Raw genomic sequence first — 12,752 nt, 5'->3', positions numbered from 1 at the left:
GGTCCACCCACTGTTAGCTGGTACTGTACACTCTATTCTAATCACATTCTGTCACTGAATATATTATATACATCATCTCCGCAAATTCATTTATTTGATCCCGTTTGCCTGAAGTTCCCTTCCTTCCCTCATTTCTTTATTTAGAAGACCAACTATTTTTTTAAATCTGATAAAATATACCACAACCCTCTACCTCAGTCACCCTTGCTAAGCAAAATTATCACTTGAGCCCAGGTACTCAAATAGCACTGTGTGTATAAGGGCTTCAGGATATTTAACATAGTGAGTCATGTCACTCATTTCTCACTTTTTTTTCCCAGTTACACAGAATTCTTTCGGGGGAGGGCTGAATCATATTCTTTTATCATGTTCTTATGCCTAGTAGACATCCAGCCCTCAGTAGGTACCCTAAAAATTGGTGAATAAATACCTAAAGAAAATGTCCTAAAATATCACATTTCTCCAACAGGGGCCATTATGCTGTGAAAATAATTCAGCCTGAAAGCTACCCATTTTTATTGTGTTATACAAAAATTAAACAAATGTCATACTATCAATCTGATTGATATGTACTTAGTTAAAATCAAAGATGGAACATGGTTGAATTCATTGATAGGCTGTGAGTAGAGTGTAGCTGAGGTCATGAACACACATGCTTGGGACACATTCTTTTCAAGACTTAATGTTTAAGTAAGGCAGCTTAACAAGATCAAAGTGAAAGGCTGGTTTAGCAAAAGATTCCATTGTAAACATAATGGTTATTTATATGAGACTTTAGGAATCTAAGGCAATGATCAACCATTTGAAAATAAATCAATTTGAGGATTATGACTTGAAGAAGGGTTAGTGAAAATAAAAGTGGCCTATAAAAAGGGAAAAAAAATTACTATTTCACAGAGCTTTAGAAAGATAGATCGCAAAATACCTAGAAAGTTTTGGTGATGTTTAATGTTTGATGTATTACAAATCATTCATAGACTGCTCTTGTATGTATGAAATGCTTTAGATCCTGGTTGTTTCTAGCTCAGTTTTTTCAGTGAATCTTATATCCATGGCATAGACAAAGAGCTGAGGCATCACTTTAGCATGAATACTACTTCCTCTATTTGATGCCATGTTTTAGCTATATTTTTTTGCTAGCAAAAAATTTACTAAGTGGCAACTTTGTGCTGGGACCCTGTCTCAGGTATTTGAATAAAAGGAGGGCAGTAGAATAGTTTCACCACACAAGAGGTATAATATTCAGTTGCAAAGTTACATTTTTTTTCATTTCATACATGTTAAATTGCATAACAGTTTCATTCGTTCTCAACATGGAGCCTCTATACTTTAGTGAAGTCCAAAGAAACACTGGGGATAAAGGTCCTTGAGTTTCTTTTAACCTTTTAAGAAGTCAAAAGCCTGAACAAATTTGTGTCCTAATAAAGCTGAACAAGTCTTTAGTTGGCATTAATTAAATCATATCTCTCTGGTTTTTAAAAAAAATTTTATCCTTTGATTTTAGATAAGATTAGACAGCTGAAAGTGTCATGCTCATTATTTCTTAATGAAAATAAGTACTTCCTTTTAATAAGTAATATGAGTGTAGGGGTGAACTAACTTTATTCAGCAACTAGTAATATATTTCTTGATAATCTGGGTTAGCTCTATGTCTACATCTTAGTTTCCACAACAAATATTTCTTGATATTCTATGTTAGCTCTGAGTTTGCATCCTGCATTTTCACAACAAACCTCTCAAGTTATTATAATCACACCCACTTTGTAGATGTCAAAACAGCAGTTCAAATGGTTGTGATTTGCCCAAGAACATTCCAAAAATTATATGGTACAGCTGAAGTTTAAGCCAAAGCTTCTGCCTCTAAATCCTATATTAGTCATTCCAAACAAATCACTAAGAGACAGATTCCAGCATCCTTGTCTTATGTTTACACCAGATGTTAATCATCTTTAAAATTTTAGATCCTATTAAAGACTAATACTTTTCCTTCTCATCAGTGATTTTTCTATAGAAGTGACCGGGATTTAATCTATTAACACTCCCCCCCCCCCAGTTGGTTTCTTTAACCGATTTCGTTTCATCCTTGAGCTTCATTCATACTTATTAGTGATTGAGATAACGCCACAGTGATTTCCAGACACCAGGCATCTAGGGTAGTCTTCTAGTTAACTGTTAAGCCCCATGAAATTAAATCTGTCAGAGTAAGGACAGCAAAAGTTGGCAGTAGGAGGAGTGAAAATAAGTAAATTATTCAAAAGACCTGAGCTGGCTTAGCAAGGCTTATTCTGCCATTGTTCTAGTTCCCTCCGTTCGAAAAGTAAGTCCCGACCCTGACCACTTCCTTAAGTCAGTATTCTTGCCTCTGTGCTCATCTAGCACGTGTTGGAGTGCGGCAGGGATACACCATATGGAGATACTTCTGCCTTTGTTTGATGCTAAGGACAAATAAAGTGAAAGAAAGTGAAAGTGAAGTCGCTCAGTCATGTCCAACTCTTTGCAACCCCATGGACTGTAGCCTACCAGGCTCCTCCATCCATGGGATTTTCCAGGCAAGAGTACTGGAGTGGGTTAAACAACCAACAGATACCACAAGCAAGGGAAGCTCTTATCTACACACATTCAGTTACTCGAGTTCTTAACACCGCAACAAGGCACCAGCATGCTACTTGTTTTTTGTTTTTGTTTTTTTTAATAATTTGACTCATCTCTTTCCTAAACTCCTTTACCCTCTTTTAAAAAATAATTGTTTCCTTTGCTCTACCCAGAAGAATCTAAAGCTACCAAAACAGAGGCTTAAGCAGAATGGCAGACAAAACAGGAGGAAGGGGAAAAGATAAGTTGAAAATTCAAACCTATTGCTGATCACAAATTTTACACATTTTCCCTGTACGTATGGAATTGTGTGCATTTTCTTTAGAACATCTAAAAGCTGAAATTAACCATTTGCCCACTAATTAAGATTCCAAATTTTTCTGAATTCATAGGGGGAAACAATATAAACAGAGTTTACTTTATTCTATTAACTCTAACTCTCATCCCAGTTCCTCTCTCCTTTCTTCCTCTCTGCTACCACTACAGTTAAGATCCCTGTTTAATGGATGATTCTATGATTTTAGAACATTTGTTCAGAAAATTCTGGCCTCTGTGGGATTTTTCTCTTGAAATTAAGTGACTTTAACTTGATTGAAAGAAAGCTTTTTGAAAATAATTATAAAAGTAAGGTTAGCAATGTCAGACTAGAAATCCTGAGGTTAAAATAGCCAGCAATAGTATCCTTCTATTAATAACTCTGTGTGTGTGTGTTTATGGAAGAGTTCTATTTCTGCTAAGTGTCCATGTTTTCTCAGTGACCTCTCTTTCCACTGTGTATGATACATGGCTCTTCAAGCATCACTCTTTTGCTTGGTCAGAAAATTCTTTCAATAGCTGTGCTCTCATGATGGAAATTTCTGAATTCTTACTTTCCTGCTATTAGAGTGGTATCATCTGCATATCTGGGGTTGTTGAGATTTCTCCCAGCAACCTTGATTCCACCTTAACTAAAGAACCTCTTGATGACAGTGAAAGAGGAGAGTGAAAAATCTGGCTTAAAACTCAACATTCAAAAAACCAAGATCATGGCATCTGGCCCCATCACTTCATGGCAAATAGATGGGAAAAAGTGGAAGCAGTGACCAGTTTTATTTTGGGGGCTCCAAAATTACTGCAGATGGTGACTGCATCCATGAAATTAAATGACACTTGCTCCTTGAAAGAAAAGCTATGACAAACCTAGGCAGCACATTAAAATGCAGAGACATTACTTTGCCAACAAAGGTCCATATAATCAAAGCTATGGTTTTTCCAGTATCATGTATAGATGTGAAAGTTGGACTATAAAGAAGGCTGAGTGCTGAAGAATTGATGTTTTTAAATTGGGGTGCTGGAGTAGACTCTTGAGAGTCCCTTGGACTGCAAAGAGATCAAACCAGTCAATTCTAAAGGAAATTGACCCTGAATATTCATTGGAAGGACTGATGCTGAAGCTGAAGCTCCAGTACTTTGGCCACCTGATGCGAAGAGCCAGCTCATTGGAAAAGACCCTGATGCTGGGAAACAATGAAGGCAGGAGGAGAAGGGGGCGGCAGAGGATGAGATGGTTGGATGGCATCACTGACTCAAAGGACATGAGTTTGAACAAACTCCAGGAGATAATGAAGGACAGCAAAGCCTGGTACACTGCAGACCATGGGGTCACAAAGAGTAGGATACAACTTAGAGACTGAACAAAAACAACAACAACACAATAATCTAATTCACAATCTAATTTCAAGTATTCATAGGTAATTATGAAACAAAAAGGTGTATTACAACATAGAAATGCATTAAAATTCAAAAGTTAACTTACCCTCTGCTGCTGCTGCTAAGTCTCTTCAGTCATGTCCGACTCTGTGCGACCCCATAGATGGCAGCCCACCAGGCTCCCTCATCCCTGGGATTCTCCAGGCAAGAACACTGGAGTGGGCTGCCATTTCCTTCTCCAATGCATGAAAGTGAAAAGTGAAAGTGAAGTCCCTCAGTCGTGTCCGACTGTTAGCGACTGCATAGACTGCAGCCTACCAGGCTCTTCCATCCATGGGATTTTCCAGGCAAGAGTACTGGAGTGGAGTGCCATTTCCTTCTCCAATAACTTACCCTCTAAGAAGACTCAAATGAGAAGTTTCCGCCTCCAAAGTGGTTAGTCACTGAGAGTATGTTCTTGGACTGCCTTTGGAGAAAATACCAGAAGACCTTCACGTAGGTTCATGTTACATCTCATAATTATAGTTGCTATGTGGATATGTATTAAATGTATTGTGTAGATGCACCAGGGTACTTAGCTCTGAGAGGACTTGCCGACCAATATGACTCACTTCTCAGACAATTCATGTGCAATGAAAGTCATAGGGCAAGTGTCATAATCAGTAACAATTTGTCTGTTTGATCATCACTGAAGTATAATTATAAAAATTTACATTCAATTCAGTTCAGTTCATTCGCTCAGTCGTGTCTGACTCTTTGCGACCCCCTGGACTGCAGCACGCCAGGCCTCCCAGTCCATAAAGTCCCGGAGTTTACTCAAACTCATGTCCATTGAGTCCATGATGCCATCCAACCATTTCATCCTCTGTCATCCCCTTCTCCTCCTGCCTTCAATCTTTCCCAGCATTAGGGTCTTTTCCATTGAGTCAGCTCTTTGCGTCAGGTGGCCAAAGTATTGGAGTTTCAGCTTCAACATCAGTCCTTCCAATGAATATTCAGGACTGACTTCCTTTAGGATTGACTGGTTGGATATCCTTGCAGTCCAGGGGATTCTTCTTCAACACCACAGTTCAAAAGAATCAATTCTTCGGCACTCAGCTTCACTTATAGTTCAACTCTCACATCTATACGTAACTACTGGAAAAACCGTAGCCTTGACTAGATGGACATTTGTTGGCAAAGTAATGTCTCTGCTTTTTAATATGATATCTAGGTTGGTCATAACTTTTCTTCCAAGGAGTAAGTGCCTTTTAATTTCATGGCTGCAGTCACCATCTGCAGTGATTTTGGAGCCCCCAAAATAAAGTCTGCCAGTGTTTCCACTGTTTCCCCATCTATTTGCTATGAAGTGATGGGACCGGATGCCATGATCTTCATTTTCTGAACGTTGAGCTTTAAGTCAACTTTTTCACTCTCCTCTTTCATCAAGAGGCTCTTCAGATCTTCTTCACTTTCTAAAAAAAAAAAAAAAATTTACAGAAAGTAAGAACATGTAATTTTAGATTTTAGAAAGTGATGGAGATGCTGAGTTGCTAATTAGGACTTGTGATTCAGGGAAAGGACCAAATGACCAAAATATTAACTTTAACTGATGAATACGAAATATTCATCCATACTATGGAATCCAAAGTCATCAATTAAAAAACACTACAATGGGCATTTCCAGTGTTACAGAAAGGGAGAAAAATTCACTGACAAGGATATCATTTTATAGATAGGCTTGAATGAGGAAAGGAAATTACAGAACAGAGTGATCTTAGTCCCTTATATATGTGAGGTTTTATTGTTTACATTCATGAGAATGTAAAATCATGTCAACAGTCTACACTTCTGGAAGAAAAATTCTGAGTTAATGAGCATATGCCATTGCTATCATTTTTATATGAAGTATAAAATATCAGGAACATACTAGATGGAGATCAATGACTACCAGGTGAGTTGCTGCAGCCAGTGACTTGGTACAGCTTCAAGAAGTGGGCTCTCCTGGCACTTGTCCTGGCGCCTTCCCCAGTATGCTTGGCAAGGCAATCGTGTTGACAGGATGCTGTCACAAGTGACTTCAAGTTCTACAGGAGTCTTGCTAATGTTATCCTGGGATTTTTTTTATTGATATCAAATGTGGAGATTTCAAATTATGAGTAAATGTAAACCCTCCATTCTAGAATTTAGAGGATTTTCAGTACATTTGAGTTTAGAAGTGTTTTTGCTGTATATTGAAGGTGTGCTTGCTCTACTTCTGTTCTGGGCTTCACTTTTCAGTGGACCAATGAATAATACAACTATGATGATAAGACAATTGTGATCATGGAAATGATAAAACAAAATGAGAGCTATTGATCATTACGGATGCATCTGAAGATAACAGCAAACATATACTTGCACAGATAATCTATTCATTATGTCTACTCACATTATACGCATGGACGAAAACATCATGGTTGTTTTTAGGAATCTTCAGGACTTATAAGGATAACTGTAGTCATTGCCATTACCAAGTGTCACTATCAGTAGGACTTACTGTAGGAGTCTGTTCCAACACATGCCATCAAAATTCTTTTGCTTCCATTGCTCTTAAGTCATACTTAGCAAATGGTTGTGTGTGAAGTCTTATGTGAAGGACTGTTGTATTTTATCAATGAATACATGACTGATTGCAGAAGAGCACTTACTTCAGTGGATGTTGGAGAAAATATTGAACTCTGCTCCATATAATTGATATAAATCTTCCTAAAATTTGATATTTCAGAAATGGAAACTGGAGTCCTTCATCAAGGAGTTCAGTGAGCTTTCTTTGACTTAGGTTGACTCCACCTTCTCCATTTCTCTGTTTCTTCTTAGAATGCAGACTCCACAGTACCTGCAGCAACGTCGAAAATTTGCAGCTGCCTTCTTGGCATTTATTTTCATCTTGGCAGCTGTGGATATCGCTGAAGCAGGAAAGAAAGAGAAACCAGGTGAGCAATATCATTATGAACAAAAGTCTTCTTTGATTAATGTCTATCTAATCCAGCTACTTGCTTTTTGTCTTTTCTCCTTCCTTCCCTCTCTTTTTTCCTTCTTTCCCTTTCTTCCCACTTTCCTTTCTTCCAAGTATTTAGAGGAACACCTAAGTGACATCCCCTCTTATCCCATCCCCCCACTCTAAGTCCTGAAATATAGATGATTACCACTAACTATTAATTAAAATAATAATTAGTAATAGCTACATCATTCAGAAAATTGATTGGCAATCAAATGTTTAACTTAGGTTGATACTCTTCTTCGAAAAGAGTCCTGGAAGCAAATTTTGTTTTATCTCATTAACAAAGGAGGAAACTGAATCTTAGCAGGAATAAAGCACCTTTTCTATGTCACTTACATTGTCCTAAGTTGGCCGTGGAGCTGAGAGTCTGTTACGTATGTGGTCCACCACATTTACTGCATGTTACTCCATCTACGGGCTTCCCTCGTAGCTCAGTTGGTAAAGAATCTGCCTGCAATACAGGAGACCTGGTTTTGATCCCTGGGTCAAGAAGATCCCCTGGAGAAGGAAATGGCAACCCACTCCAGTATTCTTGCCAGGAGAATCCCATAGACAGGAGCCTGGCAGGCTACAGCCCATGGAGGCGCAAGAGTTGGACACAACTTAGTGACTAAACCACGACCACCACTCCATCTATAAGACAGAGAAAGAAGCATTGACATACATTGGAATGACTAATCTGACAACTGTTAATTTTCATAGACTATTTCCCTATTTTTTAGATTTAACTTGAATTTGATCATCTTCTCTTTTTCAGCAACATTCGCTTCCTAAAGGAGGTGTCAGTACATCACTTAGCACAGTCCCTGGAACATAGTAAGAATTAAATAAATATTAGTTCTAGCTCCCTAGTTTTCTCCTGGTCATTGGTTGATTCAATCATTCATTCAGCTAACACCGAGTTTCTACTCTTTCCTAGACACTGAAGAGAGAGGTAAAATCACAGACCATGCAATTAATGAGCTCAGGAATGGACTTGGTTTTATCCAGGAGCTAAAGAGTTTTCTGGGCGTTGATAATTTTTCCTTCTTCACTTTCAGAAAAGAAGGTGAAGAAGTCTGACTGTGGAGAATGGCAGTGGAGTGTGTGCGTACCCACCAGTGGGGACTGTGGGCTGGGCACCCGTGAAGGCACCCGTACCGGAGCTGAGTGTAAACAAACCATGAAGACCCAGAGATGTAAGATCCCCTGCAACTGGAAAAAGCAATTTGGAGGTGAGTCCCACCCTTACTGTCCTATTGATTTAATCTTCCACCCTGAGATAATTCTTGCATCCTTCCACCAGGTATCTTTTTGAGGTTGACTCTATTTTAACACATTTATTTTATCAGATACAAGATAACCTGGCATCTTGCCCAACTGTGGGTCCCTCGTTTTCTGTACTGCTAGAATCTGGAACCAGATAGTTGTCTTGTCCTGGAGGGAGGGCTGCTCTGTGCATCGTAGGCTATTTAGCTGCATTCCTGACTTTTACCCACTAGTTTCTGGTAGCACTCCCCACCTCAGCAACTACGACAGCTGCAAGTATCTGGATGTTGCTGCACGTTTCCTTTCGGGGCGGGGCAGAGGGTCAGAGTAGTCCCTGATGGAGACCACTGCCTTAGCAACAGGGGCAGAAAATAGGCCCTCGGTCCCTCTTAACAGTGTGCTCTTTCCTTCTATTTCTAGATTCCTCTTATCTTCCCTTCTTCTTTTCTTATTTATTCTCCTCCTTCTCCAGATCTCTCTCTCTCTCTGTTACTTCCGGGCCTTCTCTCTCTCTCATGCTCCCTCCCCACTTGCCACACTGGTTCATAGCTCTTTACTCACCAAACCCAGTTGGACTGCTCTGAGCCACTGTTCATAGATTTTAGTTAGCTCAGTGACTATTGCCAGTTTCATGTTGACCTCATCTCCCAATCTGAGAAGGAATCTTTCAACACTTTTGACCCTAAACCCACCATGGAACACCAAAATTGCCTGTTTTTTGTTTTTTCCCCACGTTCTAGACTTGTTTTTCTTGCCATAGTGGGACACAGTGCCCCAAGTATTCTCACTGGTTTACAGAAATGTGTTTTGGCTACTGGACAGTGGAGAAGGGTAATGAATACTTACACTACATCTTTGTCATTCTCTATAACCTTTGGGGTTATACCTTTATATAAGTGGAGGTAAATTCTATAAAGGCATGGTGAAATTCAGATACGTTTGATATTAAATTGTGTACAACTACTCTAAAGATCTATACATAAAATGTCTTAAAAATGTGTTTTAAAGGTCTTATATATATAAATGTCTAGAATATATAAAGAGCTCTCAAAACTAGCAATCCAATTAGAAATTGGGCAAAAGACATAAACAATCATTTTACTAAAGAGGATACATAGGTGGCAAAAAACAAAAGATGTTCAGCATCTTTTCTCCATGATGAAAATAAAAATGAAAACCAATGAGGCATCACTATATACTACACACTGATAAGAATGGCTAAAGTCAGAAACAACATCAAATGCGAGCAAGGATACAGGTGAAACTAGATCATGCCCACATTGGTGATGGGAATACAGAATAGAGAGCCACACTGGAAAAGAGCATGGCAGTTTTTCACAAAATGAAACTTGTATTTACTATACAATGCAGTGATTTCACTCTTAGGCACTTATCCTAGAGAAATGGAAACTTATGTTCCTATAAAAATTTATACATGAATTTGTATAGCAGATTTAGTTGTTATAGCCAAAAGCTGGAAACAACCCAGATATCCTTCAGCTGGTGAATGGTTAAACAAACTGGGGTACATGCTTACCACGGAGTACTCCTCGGCAATGGAAGGAACAGACTATTGATTCATACAGTTGGATGGACCTCCAGGAAATTCTGCCGAGTGAAAAAGCCAATCTCAAAACATTACATACTGTATGATTCCATTTATATAGTGTTCTTAAAATGACACAGTTATAGAGGCAGAGAACAGATTAGTATAATTTTACTAAGGGTTCAGGAGGTAGGAAAGGCTTCCCTGGTAGCTCAGCTGGTATAGCATCCACCTGCAATGCAGGAGACCCTGGTTCGATTCTGGGTTGGGAAGATCCCCTGGCCAAGGGATGGGCTACCTACCCCAGTATTCTTACCTGGAGAATCCCCATGGACAGAGGAGCCTAGTAGGCTACAGTCCATGGGGTCGCAAAAAGTCAGACATGACTGAGTGACTAAGAAAAGACAGCACAGCAGGGCAAGGAGGTAGGAAAGGAAGAAGTATGCTAAGCTATGACTATAAAAGGATCACCCAAGGGACCTTTGTGTTAGAAGTGGTTTGAATGCTATTGATGGAGGTGTTCACTCTTATCTATACATGTGATAAAGTCACATGGAAGTCAGCGTCCACATACCATATACACACATGAGAGCATGTGAAACTGTGTATATTAGTTGCTCAGTTGTGTCCGACTCTTTGCGACCCCATGGACTGTAGCCCACCAGGCTCCTTTGTCCGTGGGATTCTCCAGGCAAGAATACTGGAGTGGGCTGCCATTTCCTTCTCCAATGAATAAATAAATTCTCTGGACTATGTCCATGACAAGTTCCTGGTGGCGCTGTAGCTATGCAGGATATCACCACGGAGGGAAACTGAGTGCAGGGTATATGGGATCTCACTGTATTATTTTTCACAACTGCATGTGAACCAACAATTACCTCACTACAGAAAATCGAAAATAAAAGTGTCTGTTTTCATGGTACTCCAAGAGGAACTCAGAGATTTCTGTTTGGTCCTACCCTGCCTCCAGCGGAGTGCAAATACCAGTTCCAGGCCTGGGGAGAATGTGATCTGAACACGGCTCTGAAGACCCGAACTGGGAGCCTGAAGCGAGCTCTCCACAATGCCGACTGCCAGAAGACAGTCACCATCTCCAAGCCCTGTGGCAAGCTGACCAAGTCCAAACCTCAAGGTAGGTTCCTGTCTTTGAACCATAATTTTAATCTGAATGGACTGAGGGGCTCAGGCAGGATCTTCAGATGTGCAAATTTTCCACAAGGAAGTCTTGGATGAATCACCTTAAGAAATGGATTGGAAAGAGTCCATATACTGAGCATCACCAAGTACTTTTAAGCAGCAGGCAGTTGATGCGTTCAGATTGAAGTCCTCTGCACTGATGAGGGTATAGGAATAGTCTCCTTGCAGAAACAAACAACTTAACAAGACAGGCAAATTAAGACAGTTTTATGGTGACTTACTCGGCTTCCCTGGTGGCTCAGTGATAAAGAATCTGCCTGCTAATGCAGAAGATGCAGGCTTGATCCCTGGGTCGGGAAGATCCCCCTGGAGAGGGAAATGGCTACCCACTCCTTTAGACAGTGGAGCCTGGTGGGCTACAGTCCACAGCTTTGCAAAACAGTCAGATAAGATTAGTGATTAAAACATCAATGACAACAACGGTGACTTATAGTCTCAGCCCTAAATCAGGACCACATCCTGACGAGTGTAAACACACTTAGGAAGATCAAAAGGCTGAAAATTCAAAATCAACTCTCCTAGATAATCAGTGAATATAGTTCTCATGAAATCAGTTACATGATTTTATATTTTTCCTTTTTCTACTCCCTAACTTGGTAAGTTCTGTAGTTCTAATATTTTTTTAGTTAGATTAGCTTATCATGGAATTCCAAAATTATGTAGAGCTGTCTTTGTATTCATTCCCAGAAAGTCAGCTTTCATGCTAGAGACAGTAAACCAAACTAAATATCATGGCCATGGTTTCATACAATAGAATCCCAGCTGAGGGGAGACAAGAAGGTATTAAAATCTTCTATTTCATGGTTGTATGGATGAGTTATATCCCCCCAAATTCAAATATTGAAGTCTTAACCCTCAGTCTCTCCAAATGTGACTGTGTCTGGAGGTGGGGTCTTTAAAGAAGTAATTAAAGTTAAATGAAGTCATAAGGATGGGTCCTAATCCAATATGACTAGTATATAAGGGGAGAAGGCAATGGCACCCCACTCCAGTACTCTTGCCTGGCAAATCCCATGGACGGAGGAGCCTGGTGGGCTGCAGTCCATGGGGTCGCTAGGAGTCAGACACGACTGAGCGACTTCACTTTCACTTTTCACTTTCATGCATTGGAGAAGGAAATGGCAACTCACTCCAGTGTTCTTGCCTGGAGAATCCCAGGGACAGGGGAGCCTGGTGGGCTGCCTCTCTGGGGTCACACAGAGTCGGACACAACTGAAGCGACTTAGCAGCAGCAGCAACAGCAGTATATAAGGAGATTAGGACACAGACAGACACACAAGAAAGACAAGGTGAAGACATAGGGAGAAAACAGCCATCTACAAGCCGATAAGTGAGACCTCAGAAGAAATCATCGTTGCTGACACTGTGATCTTGCATTTCTGGCCTCTAGAACTGTGAGAAAATAAACTCCTGTTGTTAAGCCATGCACTCTGTGATCTGGTGTATGGTAGCCCTAGC

At 40.0% G+C, this 12,752-nt stretch overlaps 1 protein-coding gene across 2 annotated transcripts in view; it reads left to right on the top strand.

Moving 5' to 3' along the window:
• The window catches only part of PTN (pleiotrophin), a 103,206-nt gene that overhangs the window by 68,738 nt on the left and 21,716 nt on the right, over nucleotides 1-12,752 (top strand). For both annotated transcript variants that reach the window (XM_006049829.4, XM_006049830.4), the window contains 3 exons: nucleotides 7,120-7,235; nucleotides 8,344-8,517; nucleotides 11,068-11,229. In XM_006049829.4, the coding sequence (XP_006049891.1) occupies nucleotides 7,121-7,235; nucleotides 8,344-8,517; nucleotides 11,068-11,229 (451 nt within the window). In that variant the 5' untranslated portion in view covers nucleotide 7,120. Of the gene's footprint in view, nucleotides 1-7,119; nucleotides 7,236-8,343; nucleotides 8,518-11,067; nucleotides 11,230-12,752 lie in introns of those variants that run through there.

The sequence above is a fragment of the Bubalus bubalis genome, chromosome 8 (genome assembly GCF_019923935.1).
Source record: "Bubalus bubalis isolate 160015118507 breed Murrah chromosome 8, NDDB_SH_1, whole genome shotgun sequence".
NCBI lineage: Eukaryota > Metazoa > Chordata > Mammalia > Artiodactyla > Bovidae > Bubalus > Bubalus bubalis.
This window is presented reverse-complemented; position numbering and strand designations above follow the sequence as displayed.